Source organism: Equus przewalskii, chromosome 19, assembly GCF_037783145.1.
Source record: "Equus przewalskii isolate Varuska chromosome 19, EquPr2, whole genome shotgun sequence".
NCBI classification, from domain to species: domain Eukaryota; kingdom Metazoa; phylum Chordata; class Mammalia; order Perissodactyla; family Equidae; genus Equus; species Equus przewalskii.
In genome coordinates this window covers 50,495,284-50,521,810 of record NC_091849.1, presented here as the reverse complement: position 1 = coordinate 50,521,810, position 26,527 = coordinate 50,495,284, and the positions used below count along the sequence as shown (strand labels likewise).

General features: G+C 48.7%; 1 protein-coding gene across 1 annotated transcript in view; it reads left to right on the top strand.

Moving 5' to 3' along the window:
• The window catches only part of TRAM2 (translocation associated membrane protein 2), a 76,338-nt gene that overhangs the window by 18,834 nt on the left and 30,977 nt on the right, over positions 1-26,527 (top strand). The window contains exon 2 of the mRNA XM_070586225.1: positions 20,691-20,754. Coding sequence (XP_070442326.1) covers positions 20,691-20,754 — 64 coding nt within the window. The remainder of the gene's footprint in view (positions 1-20,690; positions 20,755-26,527) is intronic.

The window sequence follows — 26,527 nt, the reverse complement described above, 5'->3', positions numbered from 1 at the left end:
ACGTGTCTTTGGACACTCAAACATTACTGCCTGACATGATGGGCCACCAAGACTGTCAAGAAATGTGCCCGCTGAGTCCGTCTGCTGAGGCTTCTCCTTGCTGGGCTCTGAGCCTGCGCCCTGGGTTCATGGTTCTCCCCACGAATTCCCCTCCCTCAGGTGCCTCAAGCTCCAGAATTGCCCCTCATCTTTTCCCTTTCTCAGAGATCTCATGGCTTCCGGACTGCTGTCTCCTTTTCCCGCTGGCCAGAAATCTAGGAGGTTAAATTAAGTGGAGATCAGCCGCTTGAAATATTTTATATGGAGGTGTGACCTATCATACCATTATTTTTTTTTAAATAATGGGGATTTTGCTTTTTACAAATTATTTTTGTTGAAAGGCTTTCTTTGCTCTTTGGATACCACTTTTGTAAATAGATTTCCTTGAGCTCCTCCACTTAGCACAATTAATTCAATTTCTACTCTATTCTTATGCCACGATGCTATGGTTTTTCATGACTGTAATAAAAATACGCAGACCAAATTCTTGGGTTTTTTTTTCCACTCGGTATTGTATTCAAATATTTTGAGATGTTAGCATTTTTAAAAGATAAGTTTGTTCCTAAATGCCTACCGGTAAGGGATTGGTTAGATCAATTTAAATGGTGACAGAAATCAATATGCAATGTCATAAATGATGTCCAAAGCATATGGTTGTGTTTCTTTTAAAAAGCAGACTGCAGCATGCCATATTGATATGGGCCTTTTTTCTCTAGTTTTTATTTGTTTTATTTTTATAAAAAGATATCTATGAGGATAATTGTCATTATAATCAGTCGTTTTCTCTGTGTGGTAGTATTTCAGGTAACTTATTTTTTTTCTATGCTTGTATCTATTCCTGTATGTATTTTTCAACGAAATGTATATCATTTTGGTGATCAGAAAAGGCACGTTTAAAGCTGTTGTCATTTTGGAAATGGAAAGATGGAAAGTTTGGATTAGTGACAGAGCCTGTTGCCTGGGGAGCAGGAAAGGTGAATGGAGAAAGGGAGGGAGAGAAGTGGGAGCATGGAGTGGAAATTGGGGTGTAGGGGGAGAGAGTGAGCAGGGGCAGGGGGCTCAGCAGAGCAGTGGGGGGATGCTGTAAAGATAAGCCCGGAACCTTAATCCTAGAGATGTCTTCCCACCTACTATAAATAAAAGGTTTGCTTTGCAGAAGGCTTTTGAAGAGCCACCCAGAGGGTGACATGGGGGTATTTTAAACCATTCGGGGAAGTCTATACGAAAGCATCAAGAAGAACACAAGTCAGGGTTGACTAGAAGCGGAAATGAAACTTCTCAGTTCCAGATATTAACTGAGCAAGTCACATGAATGAAATGTGGTGAAAATCTAAGCTTTTAAAAACAGCAATTGAAAATTTAAAGTTTAAGCCCCAGTGAGGCAGCCCACTGTCGCCCAGTTGTGGGGCTGTGGAAATGGGCCACCCGGGCCACTTTGGAGTGAGGCCTATTCGCTTTGGTTTCCGAGGGCCTCTGCAGCCTTCTGAGGTGTGGTTAGCAAACAATTGGGAGTGGGCAGGGCAGGATGGCAACGTTCAGGGGTTCTGTGTAGTATTAGGATTTGTCCGCCTTGAGTCTTTGCACCCACAGCCTCTGCTGACAGATGAGGGTGGTGACTCTGTTCCTGTCCAAGGTGTGTGTTTACCTGCTGGGGGGGGTGAGGCCGAGCTGTTGGTGGGTTTGCCTTATCAACACATGATGGTTAAGTCAGATTTATGTAGGGGGAGGGGCGGAAGAAGGGACAGAGCTTATTCCTGGGGCTTCCAGAGGCTTCCTGTCTAGAAGATACACAGAAAATGATAAATGACTTAGCAATGATAACAAAGAAGAAAAGTGGCTCATTGTAACTGAATACCGTGATGTGTCAGGCCTTGTGGGAGACTTGACCTTCTGATCCCACTGACCCCCTCAACAGTCCTCTTTAATCCATTCCCTTCCCTCTCTACACGAACAAGCAGAACGACCCCATCTCAGAGGCGGTGAGGGCAGAATCCGGATTTTGACACAGATCTTTCTGAATTCAAAATCAGGCTCTTGGCTGTTGTGCTCTCCCGCCTCTCAACAAGGAGGTACAGGCAGCAGGTGCGAGGGAAGGAAGGAAGCTGCATGGGTGCTGATGGTAGGATGGGGGAGGCTGCCAGAGGAGGCAACGCCAGGGCTGGCCTTCGAAGGAAAGTCAAGGCAGAGACACAAATGGAAGGCAGAACAGAGGGCGGGCGTTCCAGGCAAGAAAAGGTGTCCAGAGAATTGAAGAAGGCAGTTCATAAATTCAATGCTTCAGAAAGTTCCTGGGCTAGATAGACTTGGGAAATGCTAGGTTCAACAAGTTTCTTTACTGCAGGACTTGTCAGAGCCTTTAATATAGTGGTAATGAGTATTGTATATCTGCGCCAAACTCATTTGTTGACTTTGGAGAGTATTTCATGCAATAATGTTCTAGAATATTCTTAAGGACACCCAGGGCTGTTGTACTGGGTTTGTGTGGGGAGGTGTGATCATCAAGGATGGAGAGGGAAGGAGGTTCAGGAATGTCAAAGAGTTAGGCGTTATCCTGTAGGCTGTGGGGAGCCGTGAAGGGGCTGTGTGTTGTGTATGTTGCGTATGGCATGGCTGTTCTGTCTAGATGGTGGGAGGAGAGGGAGGGAGGTTGAGTCCCAAGGCAGAGGATCCAGGTAGCATCCTCTTCCGCAGGCTGGTGAGAGATGAGGGTGTGAAGCCCGTTCGTAGCGCCGTGAGTGGAAATAACAGATTTAATAACATAATAAGGGAAGAAGCCAACTGGTGGCCCTAAAGGGAGTCCTTGACTGCAGCCTGGGACGCGGGCAAATTCTGAGATGTCTCCAGGGCACCGCTTTGGGAGTAAAGATGCAAAGTTTGGCATGCCAGTGGGAGTTGATGATGCCGTTCAGGTAAAGATGCAGGACCTCCTGGAGGAGACAGATCTGAGTAGGGAAGTAGGTGTGAGTGTCACAGGAGTGGAGGTGGCCCCGTGCTAGGGATTGCCAAGCGACCTGGAAGGGCTGACTCTTGAACCCTGCACCGGTTGGCCAACCCTGTCCTGGAAGCCTGTGGAAGAATCTGAGGAAGCAAAGGGACTGCAGAGAACAGCCTTGAGAAGACGAGAACCCTGAGGCCAGCCAGGGGGTGGGCGTAGCCTGAGGCTGCACATCTGTCTGAGGCTGAGCTGCCCGAGAGCAGGTCTCCTGCCTCCTCCCCGTGCAGCGCCTCTTTCTTCCCCTCCTCAGTGCTGCCAACTTCCTCTTCTTAGGGATAAACACAGCCCTCTGGGGTTAGAGGGCTGCAGGTGGCCTTCCCAGCAGGTGTGCCCCCCGGGACTTTGGACTTCCGTCTGTCCTTGTCCCCGCTCCCTCTGCAGGGCAGCAGAAGGGCCTGAGTGGCCTGATGGTCTTGTCCGGTGGGATCCTTGGCCTCTGGGCTTTGCATGGGGAGCTGAGGTCTCTGTGTGAGGCTGGAGGCCAGGAGGACCGGCGGGACTGCTGGCTGTCTGTGCCCTCCCCCGCCCCCAGCCGAACGTGGCCCAGGGCCTGCTTGTCAGCACGTGGCTTGGGTTTCCGTGTTAATGTTCCCAAATTGGGATCACGGAGGATCGAGTGTCTGTGCTGTCTGATCATGCTGAGCCTTCTCGAGCAGCCAGCTGAGAACCTTTCAAAGGACTGTGTGTAATTGGTTTGGGAGATGTTGGGGGGCGGTGCAGGGGGACAAAGAAGTTAGTTTTTAAAAGGAAAAAAATAAATGAACATAACAGCCTTGGGCCGTTTGTGTGGGGCATGGCGCTCGGGCACAGGGAAGCCCCTTCCATCTTCCCTTCATATTTCTCCACTTCTAGAGCCCCCTTTGGCCAGTATCTTGCTGACCCCTGCAGACCCCCTCCATGTAAATACAGCCGCTGTCTCCCACCCCCTCACTAATTACGCATTCCTTTAATCTGACCCGTCTGCAGGTCGCCAGCTGGCAAGGACTCAGCAGATTCCTAACCCCAGCTGGTGCCAGAGTGTTTACACGGCTGGCCTGCCGGGGAAGCTTGGCAGACAGCTCGCCCCAGGCTGCTCAGCTGTAGGGGAAGGTAGAAAGACAGCCCCCAGGGAAGTGGCCGGCTTTCCCTCCTGGCTCAGTCCCCCCCAGCCTCATGCCCACCCTCCCTCCGATTCCCGCTCTATCCTGAAAAAATACAAGGGAAAAGAATCTCTTTGTGTCAGAGGAGGGAGCGGGCTGGGGGCTCCCTGGCACATCCCTTCCACCAAGTAACCCTTTCCGTGGTGCTCTGAGCACATGCGGACAAAGAACGATAGGCTTCCTGACGGCAGCAGATCAGAGAGTAATCACAAGGCATTATTTGTCAGTGTAAAGTTAGTCCCCATTCATACTGGGCATGGTTTTCCGAAATCAACACTAAAACCCATGTGGTTGGATGTTCCTGAAGCCAGCCCGGGCTTTGTTACTGCAGTCTGAGGTCACTGGTGTCCTCAAGGGCCTGTGTCCCCCTCTTCCGTCCTTGGTAGAGGCCCCGAGACACTCAGGCAGGTGGTCGCTGATCCACAGTGGACATTGGTCCTGATTGGAGTTGGTGAGAAGCCAGTCCCAGGGCATCCTCCGCAAAGAGGGCTGTTTCTGCTGGTCGTCAGCATTGCTGGTTGTCAGAACTTAGCTGGCCCTTAGAGACTGGCTGTTTGTCCGCCTCCCCGTTTTCCCGAGGAATATCCCTGGCATGTAGGGATGGGAGAGAATTTTGCTGGCTTGACGCGTCTTCATGTCAGTGGTGGTATTGACGAGGTTAATTATTATCCTGTGGTGTTAGTATTAAGCCTTTTATTGAGGGCATAACTGCATCAGTCAGGGTCCCACAGGAAACAGATGGGTAATTAGGGAAAGGTTCTGGAAGACCCTATTAACAAGGGTGTGGACAGGATCTGGGGAAACAGGTACTCCCGGGATGGTAAAGCACCAGGGCTTGCAAAAGTGAGGAGATACCCCTAAGCCTGGAGTGATGGGGATGGCGTGGAAACAGAACTTCTTAAGATGTAAGGGGGAGGGAGGCGATGAGGCAGAGGTAGGGCAGCAAGCTGTGGCGGAAGGAGAGAGGCCGGACCTTGGGAGAGGGTCAAGTCCCTGCCCCATCTGCCCAGCAAGCGGGGAGCCCGGTAGTGAGCACCCTCCTCGCGCCCTCTTGTCTCCTGCGGAGTTGGCTGCAGCCAGAGGTCCAGGAAGCCCATTGATGCGCTCCGGGAAGGTCTTCCGCTCTCTGCCCTGGGACACAGGGCAGGGTGGAGAATTATCCAGCGCTTGCAGATTCTGTCCTATCTCCTATTTGAATCCGGCCTCATTTACGCCCATAGGCAATCAGAAAGGGTGGCGCAGCAGGACCGATGCTCCTGAAATGCTACAAACTCTGACATCAGGCTTTTTGGACAGATGTTTCCTGAGTGCAATAAGCCAAATAGTGTAACACGTCTGCTTTACGCTACTTACTGCCCTGGTCTCTGGTGAGACCAGGATTGCCTTTGTTTCTGCAAAGCGGCAGCACATTAGATGCTTCTGCTTCCATCTTTTGCGGCTAGTTCAGGTAATAATCAAGTACCACTTAAACCCATTTCCTTCTCTTACCCCAGTGCTTTGCACACTCGGCCCTCAGGGACCAATAGGACTTTCCAGTGTAGCATAAATGGGGTTCTAATCGCCGCGTCCAATTACCAATAGTCTTTGGATGTCTGTATCCAACAGGAAATTACTTCCTTGACAGTTTCACCTGAAGGGGCTCCGACTCACTTGTCCATTAGGTAACTGATAAAATTTAATTGGTAAATTATGAAGTATGGGACAATTTTTAGAGTTTTGTGGCTATAATTAAAGAGCTCGAATTTTTATATTACCATGTTACCTCCCTTACTTTGAGGGAAGCAATTGTTTCTTTATCTTGCCTTGAATCATTTTAAGAAGAAAGGTTTTGAAATGCACTCCCTGCTGGAGTAGGCGACATCCCCACTGATGAACTCAGTAGGCAAAGACAGTTGACTTTGGGGCAGAGTAGCTTTGAGAATGAATGAATGAATGAATGAATGAAAGCTTCAAGGGGGCTGAGGGCCGATTTCCTTTCCTCTTCCCATTTTGAACTAGCTGGCATGACACATGTGGGGACAGCTGAGATCTAAAGTTGGCCCACACACTGGATGGTCCCCCAAAGCCACCATGACTACATGAATCTGAGCCACATCATCTTGCGGCTCCTGTTCTTTCTCAGCAGCATCATGGCCCTGTTCTAACCCTCGCCCCCTGCTCTGCGTACCCACTCTCTGTATGTCTTTCTGCTCAGCTCCCCCTCTCCCAGAAGTCTTCCTGAAGGAGAGCCATAAATCTCCAAACCCGGAACGCATTATCGAGTTCCTCCTTTGTGCCGAGGCTCCTGGTGGTGCAGAGATGAGTAAAGCCATGGTCTCTGCCTTCAGAAAGGCCAAGAGCCTCCACTTGTCCTTTGCCTAATTGTGTCCCAATTCACCACATCTTGTTGCCTTAAAACTAACTCTTCCTGCATCAAAGTCTTGCTTGCATCTTCAGTTTTAGGCACATTGCTCAGGGAGCGTGGTGGTGAAGAATCCAGACGTCACAGTCCAATGGATCTTGAGTTCCAATCCCACGTCTGGGGCTTGTTAGCAGTGTGCCTTTGGGCGAGGTCTGAGCCTCACTTGTTCTGTATAATGAGGCCTCTGGGAGGATTAGATGAGTTAATTTCTGTAAGTTGTTAGAGCGGTTCCTGGCATGTGGCAGGAGCTCAGAAATGGTAGTAGCAGCAGTGCTTCCTTCTAGAGTTGAGGGTAAATGAGGTAATTGCTGGCGTTTAGCATTTAGTAAGATGTCACAGCATGGTTGTCGATGTTTCTTACCGGGTTGTTGAGGGTTACGGGAGGTGGTCAGATAGAGGGCCTCAGCCTTGCCCAGCTTGCAGTAAATGTTCAGGAAAGGGTGATCACTGTTATCATTTCTGCAGTCAGGGAGTTGGACGAGCTTGGTAGCCCGGTTCTGATGTTGGTCCCTGAGCCTTCAAGGGAACGAGGTTGGTTGTCTAACTTTTTGCATCTCCTGTGGCATGGTGCCTTGCCCAAAGCATGCACTCAATAAATATTTTGTGATTGAAGGATTGATCTTGTATATTTTTTAATTCTGTTTTTCTAGAGACAGTGCTAAACAAAGACGTGTTTCTGGGGTGTGAAAGTGTCTCACCGGTCAGCTTTGTGCACGTGGCATGCAGGCATGCGCCCACACACACACACACACACTTGTAATGCATTCCTTGGCATGTCAGTTTGGAAAACCCGGTGTGGCCATCCTAAGGTCCAGGAGAAGGCCCTGGAATCACCCCGTTGGCCATAGTACAGTCACTGCAGGCCTTCGGATGTGGACCCTGGCCCATGGACAGATGCTTCTCTGCGTGGCTAAGGGTACTGATCCTGAACCCCATCAGTTCGGCCAGAGACAGTAAAGGCTGACACACTGATGGGAACCTGGAGGCCTCCTGATGGCCCTCTGGCCGGCACCCTACAGTTCCCCACCTTGGAACCTGCAGAACAGCTGTCCTCTTGTACATCCATCCAGGTGGCCCTGCCTCTCCCTCTTGGGAAAGGAGTGAAGGAACAGCCACGCTGAGAGGGGCAGTATGAAGAAGAATTCACTAAATCGATAGCAGGAGCATTTCCTGGTCCTGTTGTGAGTGTGATGGGGAGGGTGCATTTCGGTTTTGCCTCTCTCCCGAGTCCTCCGCCTTCCTTTTCCCTTCCTGTTTCCTCCTCTGATTCACATCAGTTGCAGGGGTTTTGACTGAGCATCTTCTCCGTGTCTAGTGTTTGTATCTAGACAAGTGTCAGAACTTCAGAGCGAGCAGAGATCTTGGGGACCTGGCGAGGCGGTGGGGCCTGATAGAGAGCTGCCCAGGCCCAGTGCTCCCCCTCGGGCACCCTCGCCTGTGCTCCTGGACTTCATTTCCTGAGGAAATACCCCTTGAGTTGATGTGTTTCCCTCTGTTTCCGCCCTGACTTCTCTGCATATGCAGCCACTTTTCTCCCCGTGGTCTGTCTCACCACACGTTGGTTCAAGGTTCTCTGTGCCTCCCTGATGTCCCACCCCATCTATCGTGGCGCCCCAACAAGCAGTCCACACATCGGTCTCCACTCTCCCGCTTTGCATGCACCCATGTCCAGCAGCTTCTGCCTCCTCCTTTCCTCCCGCATTGACTCAGCAAGGTCCCCAGTGACCTTGTGGTCCCCAAATCTGTGGGAGTCTTCATGCTTTCATTCATTCCACATATGTTTATTGAGGCTCCACTGTGTGCCGAGTGCTGTTCCAGCCGCTTGGGACCCATCAGAGAGAAAAATTAAGACCACTGCCCCCGTGCAGCTCCCACCTCTGTCCTGGGCTGCCTGGCCCTCCCTGGAGGTCTGCCGAGTTCGTACTGACTCTTGCAGTGCCCTGCTCCCTGGCTGCGGGGCCCCCTGGGTTTCCTCCAGCCTCGGACCACTGCTTCCTCTCTCCCCTCCCAGCCCCGCACTGCTGCTGTTTTCCGTCTCCATTGATGGTTCCACCATCCGCAAGCCTGTCTGACTAACCATCATAAAACCTAGCATATTCTAGTAAATTATATATGTTTGTGCATCTGTTTCCTGAACAAGACTTGAGGCCCAGTCTTGACCACTCTCTCACCCTAATTTATTGTGCCACCGAGTCTTCTGAGATTGCTGTCTCATGTCTGTTGCCGTTACCTTCGTCCCGGCCTGCGTTAACCCTTCTTGCAGCAGCCTCTTTCCTAACGTGTCTGTGTGCTGCCCAGCTTCCCTCCCCGTCCCCAGCCATCCTCTGTGCGCTGAGCAGAATGTGCTCCCTGCCATGGGTGTCTCATTCTCATCCCCTGTGCAAAATCGTAAGCGGCCACCTCCCTCGTGTAGGATGAAGTCCACTTTTGAGACCTGCCTTAAAGGGCCCTTTGTAGACCCGGTTCCTGCCAGCCTTCCAGCCTCGCCACCTTACATTCACTCACACACACACACACACACACACACACACACACACACGCCAGTCACTTTCCCCAGAAGTCACATCTCTCCTGCTTCTCTGCCTAGTGCACATAGCCCCCTCCCGCCTTCTCTTAGCCTGTCCATCCCTTCAGGATACAGGCTGACAGGATCTGGATAGTGACATTCTTCATGCGAGGGGAGCTCAGTCCCTGTCTCAGTCAGGGGGGCCCCTCCGGCCTCCTGGACTGCCTCCGTGTACCCTCTAATAATGATGATTTTGTTGTGTTGTAAATGAGCCTCTGTAGACCAATTTGTCTGACTGGGCTCCAGATGTGGGTGGTGCCTTTCCTGCCTGGGATGGTGTTAGGGGTGGGGGTAGGGAGCATTCCCATGTCTGGGAGTTGAGGGGACAAAGCTTGGAAGGGTGAGGTGGGGTACCTGTGGAGTCCTGGGATACCAGGCCAGGATCCTGATTCTCTCCAAGGCACTTGGGAGTCATGGAGGACTGTGGAACAGGGCCTGGGGTATTTTAGGAGGATGGATGTCATCTTTCCCAGTGCAGTCAGGGTTGATGGCAGAGACAGCATTCTGGGATGGTTCTTTAATCTGCCCTCTGCAGGCCAGGGCCTTGGTCCCTGCCTCAGGGTGAGTGTACAGTGGGGGGACAGAGCAGGGGCTGCAGAGGGACAAGAACCTCTCTCCCTCCCCACCCCCCCCAACAAGGCCTTGGCAGGGGTGGGGCTTTCCTCTTCCTTCCCTCTTTGTGTGTGTCTGTGTCCTCCCCTCCTTCGGCTCTTACTGTGTTTTTGTCTCACATGAAGATTATCTGTGTTTCTTGGCCAAAGCTTAAGGTCACTGGTGTCCCAGGCAGTTCCTGCTCCTTCTTGTATCCCCATGAAATAAAGTTGCCCAACAGGCCCCGGGTGAGGGACACCTGGCCTTCTGGCACTTGCTCCGAGGCTGGGATTCATCAGCAGGTGGGGTATCGCTCCTCGAGCCTCGGATGCGGGTGCCGCGGCCTCCAGTCCACCTCCGAGGATGGGCTGAGTTCACACTGGGGGCCAGCCTCTCCCTCTGAGGTTTGGTTTCTTCCTGGGCTGCCTGTCCCATGTGGGGTCACAGGCAGCCTCCTGGGGTGCTCGGGGCTGTGATGGAGACTGGCTGTGCCAGACTGAGAAAAAACACTACTGATTTTTAGATGTTATTTAAAATACCACTTCCCGTTAGTAAAGTAAGATTTTGTAGTAATGTATGTAGCTATATCTAAGTGTGTGTGTGAGAGAGAGAGGGAGAGAGAGAAGGAGAGAGAGAGAGAAAAATATCTTGGAGTATGGCTTTTACCCTAAATATCCACATTTGCCTGGACTTTGTTTATGCGGTCTAGGGGTGTGGAGGGACTGGTTTGTGGCAAAGCGGGGATAGTGTTTACCTCAGGCCGTGCCTTTGGGCTTAGATTTGGGTTTTCTGTTTATCTGGGGAACTCTTGCCTTTCGTGTTGTTCTTTTTCTTCTCCACTTTGAAGACGATTGGCATATTCCCTTGGGAATATTATTTGCTGAGGAACAGGGATATTTGAGTGCTGGATGTTTTTCATTAACCTTCTTGGCTGTGATTTAATTCATCTGAGTCACATCACCATCCTCCACTTCTACTTCTCAGGTGCCCTCATACAGGTGGTCCTCGGCAGGTCCCTAGCCCCAGGCACAGTGGGCTGGATGCCAGCCCAGAATGGGGTTCTAAGACACGTCCCTCTGGAGCAGTGCGCATTCTTGTAGCGCAGAGAGTGGTAGGAACTAAAGGCGATTCAGAATCAGGATGCAAGAGCAGAGCTCCCGGCCTGACCTCGACTTCTCGCTGAGTGTGCGAGACGCAGGCTCCTGTTGGTATCAGAATGGTACCACAGTGGCCCATTCCCTGTCACCTGGCACTTAATCTCTTTCCTGCCTCAGTGGAGTAGGGGTGTGCGGAAACTGGGACATCAGGATCACACGCCTAAAATTCCTGCAGAATGGCTTATTTAATTTCTTTTGAGGAAGATTAGCCCTGAGCTAACATCTGCTGTCAGTCCTCCTCATTTTGCTGAGGAAGACTGGCCCTGAGCTAACATCTGTGCCCATCTTCCTCTACTTTATATGTGGGACGCCTGCCACAACATGGCAAGCTGTGCCGTGTCCGCACCCAGGATCCAAACCAGTGAACCCAAGGCCGCTGAAGTGGAACGTGCAAACTTAACAGCTGTGCCACTGGGCCAGCCCCATGAATGGCTTATTTTAAAAACTCATTTATTTGCCTTCCAGCCCTAGTTCACTCAGTTTAACTATGGGCAGAGGAGGATACCCAGTTAGGGCTTCTCTGTATATGCTGCGACACAGGTTCCTGAAGGCTCCCTGTGCTAATCAGCCGGCTGCCCTGCTGACAGGCCTGGTTTACACCCCTGGAGACGCCTTCCCTTTGCTCCATCCTTGTGAACTCGCAGTTCATTTTTCTAGCAAGCTCTAATCCACAGGCCTGACTCTTCAGTCAAAAAGTGGGGATCGACATGCAGATTTTGAGTAGGAAACTTTCCAGATGGTAGAGAATAATCAAAAGTGGTCGCAGTAGACTGCTGTCGGCTGTGTTCTCCTTCCCTAAGTGTAAACAAGCAAATGAAGGCAAATGCGCCTGGGCCCCCCCTGGTCCAGCTACCCTGGGGCTTGAGAGCCCTGAATAATCCTCTCATTTCGCCAAATACCGGGAAATGCCAGAAGTTCCTTGGGGATGATTCTCCCTGGCACCCGCTCTTGACCATTGCCAGTGATTAGTGACTGCCTATTGCAGACCCATCTGTGACAGTAAGGATTGCCCTGTCTCTTGGTGCTTCCTGCCTCGTGGAGCTAAAGGCTGTTTAAAAACTGCGGCGAAGACCACACTGTGGGGTGCTGGTGCGGTGGTTCCTGTTCTGCAATCAAGTCTGAAATGTTACCTAATCTCACCTCTTCAAAATCCCTTGCAGCCTAAAATTCTACAGCCCGAAAGCCTTGCTTTTTTTTTCTCTGTTTTGATTTTTAATTTACATTTAAGATGATCTTGCTTCTGAACAGGTGGCTTTTGGCCAAAATTAAAAATATTTTGTCCTGACCAATGTGTGTGTTTTAGGAAAATCCACATTGCAGCCAGTCATCTGAACTCTGCCATGTGGTGCAGGAGAAATGCATTTTAAGAACACTGATATTCTAAACAATTATTTTGGGTGCGCACTTCTTTGTCTTTATTAGGTTTTTAGCTTCCATGAGGAGGGGTTTATGAGTAGCCTGTGCTCTTCAAGTGAGGGGAAAGCTATCGGGAGTCAGCGAAGGAGAGTGAAGTATATAATCAAGTAAGAGTGTTAGAAATTTTGATCCAGGGCTCTTTCTTGAGGGGACGGATGAGGGTATATTAATCAGGCCTTCAGAGAAGAAAGATGTTTATTCATGCAAACGTCTATATTTTATCTGAGGCCATCTGTAAGGCACGTAGTCGCTCAAGTTCAATCTATGAAGCATATGTTGCATCAGTGTGCAGTCTTCTTAACGTTTTAATGAGGTGGTGCATATAAAGGCCGTGGGGAGCACTATCCCAAGGCCACCTCCTGTTTTTGAGTCCTTGATGGACTTCTCACATTGAGGATAGATAGCATGGCAAGTTCAATCTTTATATGTATCTTTTTAAAAAGCCCAAGTTCAGGGGCCGGCCTGGTGGCGCAGCGGGTAAGTGCACACGTTCTGCTTCGGTGGCCTGGGGTTCACCGGTTCGGATCCCGGGTGTGGACATGGCACCGCTTGGCAAGCCATGCTGTGGCAGGCATCCCACATAGAAAGTAGAGGAAGATGGGCGTGGATGTTAGCTCAGGGCCAGTCTTCCTCAGCAAAAAGAGGATTGGCAGCAGATGTTAGCTCAGGGCTAATCTTCCTCAAAAAAATTTTTAAAACTCTAAGTGACCCTTTCTAAATTCCTCCATATCCCAATATAAAGTTTAGACTTTGGGACTGATGAATATAATGAAGCAAATAATCTAATTTTGTCATAGCTGTTCCAATTATGAGTTTTTCTCATAAATATACATTGTCATTTTCAATCCAATATAAACTGCATTCAAGACTGTTAATGATGATCTCTTCAGCATGTGAACACGGCTCACAGAGAATCAGTTTGTGTGTGTATGTGTTTAGCTTTGCCTCATTCTTAGATCAAGGCAGTTTTTCAAGTGAGAAAACCACAATCGCTGGGCATTGTTAAAAGCCACACGGGAAGGCACTGTCAGAACTCTGCCCCCTGGTTTCAGGTGCTCGGCCCTCCCAGCCAGACTCTGATCATCCCAAATGGAGAATTTAGAAAGCAAGAGTGAAAAGCATCTTTGTTTCAGCTGTCTCTGCCTTCTCCCAAGCGATGGAGAGGATGCAAACCCACGTGCATGGAGTCCCAGCCGAGAAAACGCGTGCAGCTTATCAGGCCGACTCATGAAGCCAGAACTTCGGGGAACGAACACTCCAGGAAAGAAGGGCTAAAGACTTATTAAAAAAAGACTCTGTCCCACCAATGGGGCGTGACTTTCAAATGTTTTCCTGGTGACTGAAATTTTCCTGTCCACTGCCTCAGCATTAAGATGCAAAATCAATTTCGGGAAAGCCTGAGTCGGGGCCATTTGGCTTCCCGAGAAGAGGCTGCATTGGGGGAGAGGACGTTCCTCCTGGCTCCTCCTGGCCTTCTGAGGGAGGAGGTAGCGATGGCCTTGCTGTCCCTCCTGGGGTCACGGTTCGGGCTTGTGCTCCACTTGGTGCTTCAGCCCATGGGTGGACATGGTGGTGTCCATGGGACAGAGTGGATCGGAGCAGACGCCTCATCCCCCGTCTGTCCTTGGTGGCTAGTCTGTGAACACAGCCCCTTCCAAGTGTCTCTGTTTGGATGTATCTGTCCAGAAAGACACAGCATAAACCAAACCAAAGGGTTGAGTACGTGCTACCTAAAAGAAGGCAATGAGCCTGCCTCCATCACAGCTCTTCTCTTTGATCTTCAGTGCCCAGATATCAACTTGCAGTGAACAGAGAGCAGATAGGGGCATTCGGAAGCCCGTGTGCCCAATGTCCGTGGGTGGCAGGCTGACAGGTTAACTCGAGAGGCCTTCCTTTCTTGCTGTGTCAGACGTAGCTGATACCCGGACTCGTGGTCACTTTGGGAAGACCTCTCAGCAGGTTGTCATGTAAGGCCGTGTTTTGGGTGTTGAACAATAAGTGGAATCAGGAGACGGTAGCCTTTTGGAGCTGAGGCTGGAGAGGACCTTTAAGGACATCCCTTCTGATCGCCTGAGTTGGCCTTATCCTTTCAGTGCTCATCTGTAAAATGGGGATATTATTAGTCGCTACCTTGCCAGGGTTGTTGTGAGAATTACATGAGATAATTTATATAAGCCCCTTAGATTCATGCCTGGCTCTGAGGAAGCACTTGATAACCTTAACTGCCATTAAGTTGTTGGTGTTAATGGATTAAAAACCGGTCCAGAGAGGTAAAATATTTGGCCTGCGGTCACCCAGCTGCCCCACAGCAGAGCTGGGACCGGAATCCTAGCATGCTACTCTTTGCTGGAAGCAACTGTTTCGCCAGCCTCCTTGATCTAGTTGCAACCAAGAGCTCGGATTCACGTGCCCCTAATAGAACACGGCATGTGGAACAGTTTGCGTTTTGTTATGGCTGCGCAAGCACGCTCAATGTCACTGCCTTTGTGCCTGATGCTCTGTTGTAGTTAAAAGTTCAATGAAGCTTTCTGTGTGTGCGTGAGAGAGAGAGAGAAAGAGATGTGGCCCCTCCTATGTAATTGAGTGTTCTCCCTCTGCCTTAGTGTATTAGCACGTTGTCACTTTTAACCCTTCACCCACTGAGCCTGGCATTTAAAATGCTATTAAACGCAATAATGTTTCCTATAAACAGCCTCCGAGGGATGGGACATAATTGGAATGACATTTTTAATAGGCTCCTGTTACAGCCCCTCTGTGCTACACAAACCAAACCAGCGCCCGCAGAGAGAAGCTTGTTAGTCGTTTTGTCCCTGGTCTGAGGTTGGGATAGGGTTATGGAGGGAAGTTTTGGGGCCAAAGGAGCTTTTAAAGTAGAGAGGGTGGTTTTTATGCTGGAGAAGTAGAGCGGCTTCTTTTGAGTAATCTCTATGTTTTTTAATTAATGGATGTGAAGAATCCAGGGGCTGATGCCCCTTCCTCCTTCAAGTGGCTCTGAGAAAGCTTAGAGCCAGATTTCTGGCCACCTTTAGCCAATGAGTAGGACCTCATGGTATGTGATCTCGTGGATCAGCCTCATTCCTTGCTCCGTCTCTTTGCCTTTGATATATTTTTTTTGGTCCCCTTCTGCTTACTTTTCATGTTGCGTTCTATTTTATGTGCCATGTTGTGGGTATCCCAAATTTGTTTTTGGAACAAATTTTTTAAAAATCAAGTTGAATGTTGCCTTTTCTACTTGTAACGTTGTGAGGCCTTTGGAGGCCACTTTCCGTCTCTGTGCCCCAGCTTCAGCTTCCTCGTCCGTGAAACGGGGAAACTGACACCATCTTTCTGAGACTCGGTCAAGTGGGAGCAAGCATCGCTGCCGACAAAGAAAGAGTCATGTTTTGGAATGACCTGCTGCTTCTACCAGAGGGGTAGGAATGGAAAAATACTGGAATCTAGTATTTTTGCCTTAATCAGAGTCCTAGATCCAATTGTCCTCTTAGAATCGCGTTCAGGAAACATTTGTTAAGCATTCATCTGTGGTTACTAAATAGTATAGCTGCTTGCAGTATTAGTTCATCAAATAGGTATTTATGAAATTGGGATGAAGATGATCAAGGCAAGTAAGAGCCATACTTTCCTATAACTTATGTTCCAGCGAAGAGAGAGTTTAAAAACAAAGATAAACCCCATAAAGCTGTCCACTTAACATGGGTGAATTTTATGGTGTGTAAATTATACCGCAACAAAGGTGTTATAAAAGAAGGTTTGGCCCTCGGAGCTGGCGTTCACATGTGCCTCGCTACAGTCGATCCTCATTCTTTGCGGATTGCATATGTGCCCATGCTCCTAGTCGCTAAAATTTATTTGTAACCTCAAAGTCACTACTCATAGCAATGTGGTGGTCACTTTGGGACATGCACAGAGCAGTGAAAAATCTGAGTCCCTGATGAGCGTGTTCCTGGCTGAGGTCGGACAAGAGGATGCTCTGCCCTCTCGTTGCCGCTCTCCTGCTGCAGGCGAGCGTCCTTGTTATAGTCTGTGTAGTGCCACACTTATTGCATTTTTGTGCTTTTTCTTGGTGAATTTGCTGTTTAAAATGGCCCTCAAGTGTGGTGCTAAAGTGCTGTCAGGTGTTCCTTAGCACAAGAAGGCCGTGATGTGCCTTCCTGAGAACATACGTGTGTTAGATGAGCTTCCTTAAGCATGAGTTAGAGTGCTGCTTGCTGGTCACGAGTTCAGTGTTTGCGCTGTGACAGAGGATATCAAATACTGCATCCTGAAACAAAAACACAGGTAAAACAAGGTTATGTATTGATCAGTTGATGGAAATGTGTGACCAGAGACTGTGGGAACCTATCTCTGTATTTCTCCTAGGAGCAATGGTTCAGTATCCACTAATTCAGTGTTCGCAGTGACTTCCTAGACGCAGAACCACCGTGAATAATGAGAACTGACTGAATATTCAGGAATAAGGCAAGAATATATGTAGAGCTCATAGATCAAAAGTCTGTCTTCCTTAAAAAAAAAAAAAAAACGGTGGGGTTATTCTTCTGTTAGAAGGAATAGCGGACTCTATCCCTTTATGTACACTCCCACCGACAGCCTGTTTTATTTGGCTCAGCTTTTCAGTGTTAAACATTAGGGGTAACCCTGTGGGAAATGTTAATGAAAAGCACCAGTATGTATAAGGAAGGTTTTATTATATACCCACTCATTTATATGTGGGCGTTAGTAAACATAGGTTGACCTCCACATTTTACGTGTAACTGTACTTGAATGCTTTCGTGTACATCGAATGGATTTGTACCTTGCCTATTTGTTACCAATAACCATTGATTAACAGAGCTACAAAAGTGATTTAAATATTATTTAATAACTTACAGCTATTTTAAAATTTTTTCACTCTTTAATCCCTTGTGTCAGTAAACACAGTCCAAGTTATAATGCCACAAGAACATAAAATAAATTCCAAATGGATAAGCGCATAGGAAAAGCTCTCAGAGAACTGACACCAAACATGCAGAAAGGGACATGAATATGGCCTGGGGAGAGAGAAGAAAGCAAAGAACATAGCGTGAATGTTAGATTTTTACTTACGTATTTCTGAATTGGTTCAGTTTTTTAAAGTATATGTATTTCTCTTGAAGTTAAAATTTACTTAAAAAATAAATTAAATTAATTCTATGAAGGACACAGAGAAGGTTCCAAGGCAGACTGGCCAGAGAGGCCTGCCTCGAGAGCGTGATGAGACAGTCTCGGCACAAGCGGCTGTCCGACTGGGCTGCAGGTTGGAATGCTCTGGGGAGCTTGATGACCTGCTGAAGCCCCACAGGTCGGGTTCAATTGGCGGCGGGTGGCCCAGGCATAGAGATTTTAAAAGCCGCTCCCAGGGATCAAATGTGCAGCCAGGGTTGAACACCAGCGCTCTAGGCACTGAGTAATAACGTGTCTTACAAATGGACGCTGGCCAACTGAGGGAGGCTCTCTGGGGGTTCCCACAGTTGCTGGGGCTCTGGGGCACTTCAGGGGCAGAGCTGTGGGGACCACAGTGGAACCATCTTGGCAGGCGCACGGCGCTGACCAGCACTTCCTCCATTCCCACCCAAGATTCAGAGCCCAGGAGAGGGTGTCCGACTGGCTGGCCTCTGTCCTGGGGAGAGGGTCTGGCCCCTGCATCCTTCCAGGAGGAAGGTTTCACCAGAGTGACCCCCCCACACCCTGTGCACACACACAGCTGGGGAGAGGTGCTCCTCAGGAAACTCTGGTGCTCCCGGGAAGAGGAGAATGGGTGCTGGTGGGCCAGAACCCCAAGAGGCCCCCTCCGCTCCACGGCCTTAAAAGACGCATGTGTTTCCTGAATGGAATTGAAGGAGAGATTTGTGCTTAAGGCATGGGACAGCGTTCGGTCAATATTTTCTTCTTGCCTGCTCTCTTGCCTTTCTCCTCTCTCCTACCTCTGTCCCATTTCCTCCAGCTTCCTCTGATCTTCTCTCATAGGGATTTCAGCCTGAGAAGAGGAGGTTTACCCTCAAAGGAGTCCTGGCAGACAATATGGAGAGCCAGGTGGTCTCGTCAGGGATGACCAGCGTGACTGGAGGAGGAGGGTTGGGGAGACCACCGTGGCTGGAGTGGTGGGGGGGGTGTAGGTGGTTTAGCAGCTGGATAGGTCTCAAGGAGAAGGCTATGGGTGACAGGTGACAGAGAGGACAGCTGGAGTGATGGCACTGGGGCTGAGCGAGAAGTACAGTTGAGTGAGGCAAGCCAGCACAGACTCAGCGTTTGATTTGCATCTTCTCCAGTGAGCAGTTACTGAGCGCTTACTGTGTGCACCTGGGTTAGTGGCTTGGGCAGGGTGTGAGGGTAGATGAGGCAGCACAGTCCCTGCCCTCAAGGAGTGACACTGAGAGAACCATCTGGAAGGGATGACACAGCAGGATGTGGGCCTGAGCACTCAGGAGGAAGGGCTCCTGTGAGCAGGGGGCAGGGGCAGGGTTCCCAGAGGCATTACAGCTGAGCTGGGTTAGGAAGGATGACTGGGATTCTCATCAACGGAGCCTTTTCCTTCCTTTGTGGGGGAGGGTATAAAAGTAGGGTACCAAATGAGAGGGGCTAAAACCCCCAAAGGAAGTGGTAAGTGGCACATTTTGGCTGAAACAAAGTACATCTATTCTACAGAAGTAAAGCCATGTGCCACGTAATGACATTTTGGTCAATGAGAGCACATACGACAGTGGTCCCACAGGATTAGTACCACAGAGCCTAGGTGTGCAGTAGGCTGTACCATCTAGGTGTGTGTCTATGATGTTTCTACAAAGAGGAAATCACCTAATGATGCACGTCTCAGAATGCGTCCCTGCCGTTACGTGATGCATGACTGTACAGGCGTTTGGACTGGAAGGGAGGTCGGGAACATACTGGAAGAGGTCTCAAGGACCAAAGTAATAGATTTTGGGTCGGGGGAGGAAGACCTGTGAGACCTGTGTATTCGGATAGGGTGTTGAGTTTTCCAGAGCACCTTCTCGTGCCTAATCCCATTTGACTTTGCCCCTGCCAGTTTGGCAGAGCATGCCTGAGGCAGCAGCACAGAGACGCGGGAAGGCTCGTGCATCACCACGTACAAAGAGCAAATGACCCCCCCACTGCAGAGAAACGGGGCTTGTTGACGGGGAGAGTTTTTCTCTTTAATGGGGAGGGTGGTCTCTGGGCTAGGCTGGGGACAGTGACCTCCCTCTGTGCTGTCAGGAGTGACGAGGGGCTCTGTATTGCCTCATTCGCCGGTGTCCATGCTGCTTTTGCCCCACCCAGAGTGTCTCCCCTCACACCCACGGTGCATCCTTCAAAACTTGTTGTTTAGAGGAGAAGCAGGAACTCTTTACTGATGAGGTGTCTCCAGGGGCCTCCTGGAAAAGGCTCAGCTCTGGGCCTCCTCACCTGCCCTCGCACATGCTCCGGAACAGTGTGGGTGGTGGTTGTCAGCTCCAGCTGCACATCAGAAACATCTGGGGAGCTTCAGAGAATGCCAACAGCTGCGCCAGTGCCACCCAGACTAGCGGGGTCCTACAGGAATCCCTGCTTTACGGACCAGGGAGTGGAGGCTCGAGGGGGACGTGGAGGCTCGTGGGTACCCGGCGGCCAGTGGCAGAGGCAGCACATGAGCCAGGCAGGCAGTTCCTGAATCCAAGCTTTGGATCCCCACGTTTCGGGATCTCTCCTGCAGGCTGAGTTGCCGGAGTACTGATTTGGCCATTAATAGCCAGGGGACAACCACAGGTTTTTCACAGCAAATCTAAGATTTTAAGAGCAGCTTTCGAAATAAACAAACCAGCAGTGTGCGGTGTTACGTCTTGCCCAGTGTCCCACAGGAGGGTAGATGTGAAACTAGCAGCTGGAGTTCTCGGTTTCTGAAGCTCTGGTTTAGACTTTGGGGCTGCTGTCCAGTGTGCAGTTAACCCACGTGCTGGGGAAACCCAGGCCCGAAGCTTCTTGAAGGCTGTGACCTCAGCTGTTAGTTTCCGTTTTCCACAGTGCTGGGTACATAGAACGAACCTAAATGCTTGAATGAATGAGTGGATGGATGAATGACTGGCAGACAGATTTGTACCCTTGGCCTGTGAGCTCTCAGCTGCCTGAGCAAGCTTGTCGCTTTCCACCTACAGTGAGCACAAGTCTAGATTCCATCCAGGGCCCGGGACTGCCTTGTTTGTAGTGTAGGTATTGGGAGGATGTCATTAAAGAAAAACAGAAGAAACCCAGTGTTAGCTCTGCTTTAGGTAAAACCCCTCACTGGGAGGCATGTGGGTCTGAGATGTGAAGGGGACCCTGTGGGCTGGTCATAGGCTCCACTTGTTCCTCTTGATGTGATCAAGAAGCTAAATTGGAACTTTTCCCCTTTGTTTCACAGGTCACCGCCAAGACTGCCTTCCTATTTATTTTACCTCAGTATAACGTTAGCGTGCCTACAGCAGGTAAGAAAAGCTCTGGCTCTCTCTTTCCCTGGTACTGTCAACCCGGAAGGACTAGGAAACCTCTTCCTGTGTATGTGTATGATCTTCTAAGATATTTAAATTCAGCATCCAACATCCTACCGCCCTTAAGATACAGTATGGGCCACATCCTGGTGGGGTCCTCAGGTCCCTCCACCAGGAACCATGTTTTGCGCTGCTTTCTCAGTTGCAAAGTGCTGGGCACCCTCTTGATGAATCACGGAGGCGTTTGTGTTGGCCGAGTCCTGTCCTGTCCCTTGTTCTCTGGTGGAGCGCTGAATTGTCTGGACTTCAGGGTGAGAGTCCTTTCTCTGCCTGGCTCCACCAGTGACTCGCTGAAGGACTTTGGGGCTAAATCTTTTAACCCATGGCCTGTGGAGGATGCAGGATCTTTTCTGGGCTCGCCTGCCCCCTGCAGTCACTGTAGCCAGACTCCGGAGAAGCCAACTCAGTCCTTCTGAGAATCAAACTGAGGGACGCTGGCAAGAAAGGGAGAGAACTCCATGCTCATGGAAGAGAGACAGGCTAGGCCATGGCCAGCACCGGTGTCAGGGAACAAGGCAATGATTGGCTGCTCATCCCGAGGCACAGGCCTGGGAGTGCAGTGGATTGTCTTGCTCAGTGCCATGTGGTGCAAGGTCAAATCCAGCCTTCTCCACTCCTGTCCCTTGAAAATCTTAACTAAGACACTTCTAGACCAGCTGTACTTAGGATTTATTAATTTAATTAAAAAAAATTTTTTTTTAATTGTGGTAAAATACACATAGCATAAAATTTACCCTCTTAGCCATGTTTAAGTGTACAGTACAGTGGCATTAAGTACATTCACGTTGTTGTGCTGCCATCACCACCATCCATCGCCAGAATTCTTCGTCTTCCCAAACTGAAACTCCGTCCCCATTAAACAGTAACTCCTCTTTCTGCCCCCATTCCAGCCCCTGGCAACCACCCTCCTACTTTCAGTCTCTGTAAATTTGACTATCCTAGGTACCTCATATGGTATTTATCCTTTTGTGAGTGATTAAAATTTATTTTTAACTAAACATTTTTCAAAATATATTTGCATCAGTCATGCATGACTTTCAGAGGAAATTTATAAAATGCAGGTAAGACATAAGAAGATAAAAACCACACGTGATGCCACCACTCAGCAAAACTACAATTAACATTTTTGGAGTATTGATTCATAACCCACTTTTCTTGGTGTTAGCATATGATGAATCTTTTTTCCATGGCATTCATTATTATTCCATTCAATGAGACATTTTGAAAAGCTGCAGAGTATTTCTTTGTTTTTTTTTTATTGAGTTCATACTAGTTTACGTCAATGTGAGATTTGAGTTGTACATTATTTCTTGACTGTCACCACATAAATGCTCCCCTTCACCCCTAGTGGCCCTCCCCACCCTTTTCTCTGGTAACCACTGAACTATTTTCTTTGTCCTAGTACTTGTTTATATTCCACATATGAGTGAAATCATCTGGTGTTTGTCTTTCTGAAACTGGCTTATTTCGCTTAGCGTAATTCCCTCTAAGTCCTTCCATGTTGTTGTAAATGTGATGATTTTATTCTTTTTTATGGCTGAGTAGTATTCCACTGTCTATATATACCACGTCTTCTTTATCCAGTCTTCGGTCGATGGGCACTTGGGTTGCTTCCATGTCTTGGCTAGTGTAAATAGTGCTGCAGTGAACATAGGGGTGCATATGTTACTTTGGATTGTTGATTTCAAATTGTTTGGGTAGATACCCAGTAGTGGGATAGCTGGGTCATATGGTAGGTCTATTTTTAGTTTTTTGAGGAATCTCCATACTGTTTCCCATAGTGGTTGCACCAGTTAAAGCTGCAGAGTATTTCTTAATAGGGATTACCACGAGTTATCTATTCAATCCCATATTATGGGATATTTAAGTTTCCAGTGTTTTTTTTAATTTCTTTAAAGATTTTATTTTTCCTTTTTCTCCCCAAAGACCCCTGGTACATAGTTGTGCATTTTTAGTTGTGGGTCCTTCTAGTTGTGGCATGTGGGATGCCGCCTCAGCATGGCTTGGCAGGCAGTGCCATGTCCGTGCCCAGGATTTGAACCGGCGAAACCCTGGGCCGACGAAGCGGAGCATGCAAACTTAACCACTCAGCCATGGGGCCGGCCCCAAGTTTCCAGTTTGTACTGTAAACAGTGCTACAGTAAACGTTCTTGTGACTAAGTTTTTGCATGCATTCATGATTATTTTCTTAGGATAAATTCCTATTAATGGAATATCTGGGTCAAGTAGTTTGTACATTTTAAAGGTTTTTATCTGTATTGCCAAAATCCTCTCTGTCATCTAATTCTTATGACCCATAAATAAGTTTGTTTGTAAATATATAATGTGTAGGCTTTTTCTTTTTGCTTGAGGAAGATTGTCGCTGAACTAACATCTGTGCCAATCTTCCTCTATTTTTTATATGTGGGATGCTACCACATTGTGGCTTGATGAGTGGTGTGTAGGTCCATGCCCGGGATCAGAACCCATGAGCCCCAGGCTGCCAAATTGGCGCGTGCGAACTTAACCGCTATGCCACGGGGCTAGCCCTGGCTTTTTCTTTTTTTTACTGTCAGAATTCCGATTTATTAATTTATAAAGAGATATCTGGCTATCAAATTTTGTGGTGATATTTTCATTATATTTCTCCCCAAAGTCAATTTGTATGGGATGCACCTCATAACCCAACTCTGCTTTATTAATTCACTGTGAGAAAGAGGTGTCTTGGGGTCACAACAGTTGATGTTTGTGTGACAGGGGCATGCCTTCATTATAGGAAGGGCCTGTTTGTAAAACCAAATTGTGCTAGAGGGTTGACTTTTGATTTTGACTGTTTCCCGGGGAAATTAGCAGACAAATGAAGTCCTCACAACAAGGATGAAAAGCTAGACTTTGTGCCCCAGGGCTGTCCTCGGAGCTTCTGCACATGAAGAGCTTCCCACTGTTGGTCGTTTCATGCCTTCATTCATTTGTTTTAATTAATTAATTGATCAATCCAGACAAATACTTGTGTGCCTGGCCCTGGGCGTAAAGTAGTTTATAAAACCCATCTGATCTCATGGAGCTTACCAGTGATTAGGGAGGGAGAGATAATAGACAAGTAAACAATAAATAATTGTAGCTGTGATAAGGGTGGTGAAGAAAATATACAAGGTTGTGCCATAAAGAAAAATAAAAGGGAGATGACCGAAGATGTTTCTGAGAAGCTGACGTTTGAGCCGAGCATGTGTGGGAAGTTGTGTTGAGGGTGTGCGGAGGGGGTGTGGGCAGAAGAAAGAGCATTCCAGGCAGAGGGATCAGCACGTGCAAAGGCCTCAGGTGAGAAACAGACACCTTGCACATTCTAGTAACTGAACGAAGGCCAGGGTGACTGGAGCCAGCCAGGTGTGGGATTTTTCTAGGGCGGGGTTATTGAATTCTGCTCCCTGACCTCCTCCAGGTCTGTTATAGGCACATTATAATCCATACTGAATTGAGGAGGTTCAGTTACTTTGGGAAGGGAGGATAAAGTATTGTTAAATAGCGTACCTTTTGTTTAAATCTTGCCATTTGGGGCTATTTGAAATATGACAAGCAAATAATCAAGAGAGACAACGGAATCAGAATAGCCTGCTGAATTTCGTTTCGAGCTCCCTAATCACTGGCCCGGGATGGTAATGTTTGGTTTGTGAGTACTGGGGAAAGCAGACTTCTCGTGGGAAAAACAGTTCACAATAACGGATCTGTGGACGCTGCGAGTTTTAAAACCCTCCCCCGAAATCCCCGTACGGCTTGAGGTGCCTGGGAAGATATCCTTTGTGTATAACCTGGGTAAATTCTGATTTCTAAGGTTTCGTCTTTAAACAGCGTGTAACTTGTTCAACTCAGTATTTAAAATTTCAGTTTCAGTAGAGTAGTAACTGTGCCCAGACAAGGTGGCCTACCGTTTCTAAATCCCGTGTCTTCCCTCGCTGAGTGCGTCACCTTCCGCAGAAAGTAGCTCGCGGTGATGTTGAGTTTTCCTCCCGGCTCTGCTTCGCTCCCTCTCCTCTGCTCCCTTCGTCAGCATCCACCATAAATTGGGTGGCTTAATCTGGGTGGAGAAATTTATCGTCTCACAGTTCTGGGGGCAGGAAGTCCAAGATCAGGGTGTCGACGGGGCCACCCTCCATCTGAAGGCTCTAGGAGGCGTCTGTTCTGGTCCTCAGTCCTCGCTTCTGGTTCCTTGGCTGTGGCAGCGTAACGCCACTCTTCACGTGGCATTCGCTCTGGGCGCTTGTCAGTCTCTCCGTCCAGATTTCCCTCTTTTTATAGGGATATCAGTCATATTGGATCAGGAGCCCATTCTACTGCTTCATGACCTATCTTAGCTAACTACATCTGCAGTTATGTGGGTTCCAAATAAGGGCATGTTCTGAGGTGCTGGGGTAGGACTTTAGCATATGAAATGTGTGGGGACACAGTTGAACTCATCACACCAGCTATAAAGGTATGATTTTGTCACATAATAGTGAGCTAGTTAAGAAGATCGAGAGAGAGGAATGAAACGAGATGGGCACAGTCGTATGTCCTGGTGGAGCACCTGCCACGCTGCGTCCTTATGGGTTCCTTTAAGATCACCAGCGATGAAGCAGGAAATGTTCCTTGTTACCAAACCCACACCTTCTTATTCCACTTGCACCCTGTTTTTTGTTAAGTCTCTCAAATAAAATCCAGGCCCACCAGTTAAATTTGAATTTCAGATAAATAGCAAATACTATTTTTTAGTATAAGTGTATCCCAGATTATGCATGGGACATAATTACACTAGAAATGTACTTTGTTTATCTGAAGTTTAAGTTCAACTGGCTGGCCTATATTTTATCTGGAATCTGTACACCCTGCCCAGCTCTGGCCAGGAATAAAATGTCAGCTTGCTGGTCTTATCATTAGACACTCTGACTCTTCCTTCTAATTAAATATCACAAAGAATTTGGTATTATGGCCAGAAATATATAGAATGTAAAAGGTCAGCAAAGAATAGAGGTTTGATCCTTTCCATAGACAGACTCAAGGCCTGCTGGCTTCCCTTCTTTTTTTTTTTTTTTTGAGGAAGATTAGCCCTGAGCTAACTACTGCCAGTCCTCCTCTTTTTTGCTGAGGAAGACTGGCCCTGAGCTCACATCCATGCCCATCTTCCTCTACTTTATACGTGGGAAGCCTGCCACAGCATGGCGTGCCAAGCGGTGCCATGTCCTCACCCGGCATCCAAACTGGCGAACCCTGGGCTGAGAAGCGGAACGTGCGAACTTAACCGCTGCACCACTGGGCCAGCCCCCTGGCTTCTCTTCTGATCCAGAACAGGTGACCCCAGCAGGCTAAGCATTTACAAAGTCGTTTTGGGTTGTGCCACTAATCTGCTGAATTGTCTTGGGCAAAGCACTTAACGTCTGAGTCTTCATCCCCATCTGCCAAATGGAGGCGGTGGTCACTGTCTCAACCCAGCGTCTCCTGAAGACAGGAAGCTCTAGGAGGCCTGGTGAGCGCCTGCTGCTCAGATGGTCCACAGACTGTTCGCGTCACCTGGGAACTTGTTAGAAACAGAGACTCTCAGGCCCCACCGTACACCTGCTGCTCCAGAACCTTCGTTTTAACATGATCCTCAGGCGATTCCTGTGCCTGTGAAACCTGAGAAGCGTGGCTCTAGGGGCCCTGGGTGGAAAGCTCCAGGTGGGCTTTCAAATGACCCCCCTGGTAAGATAGGGAAACCCGC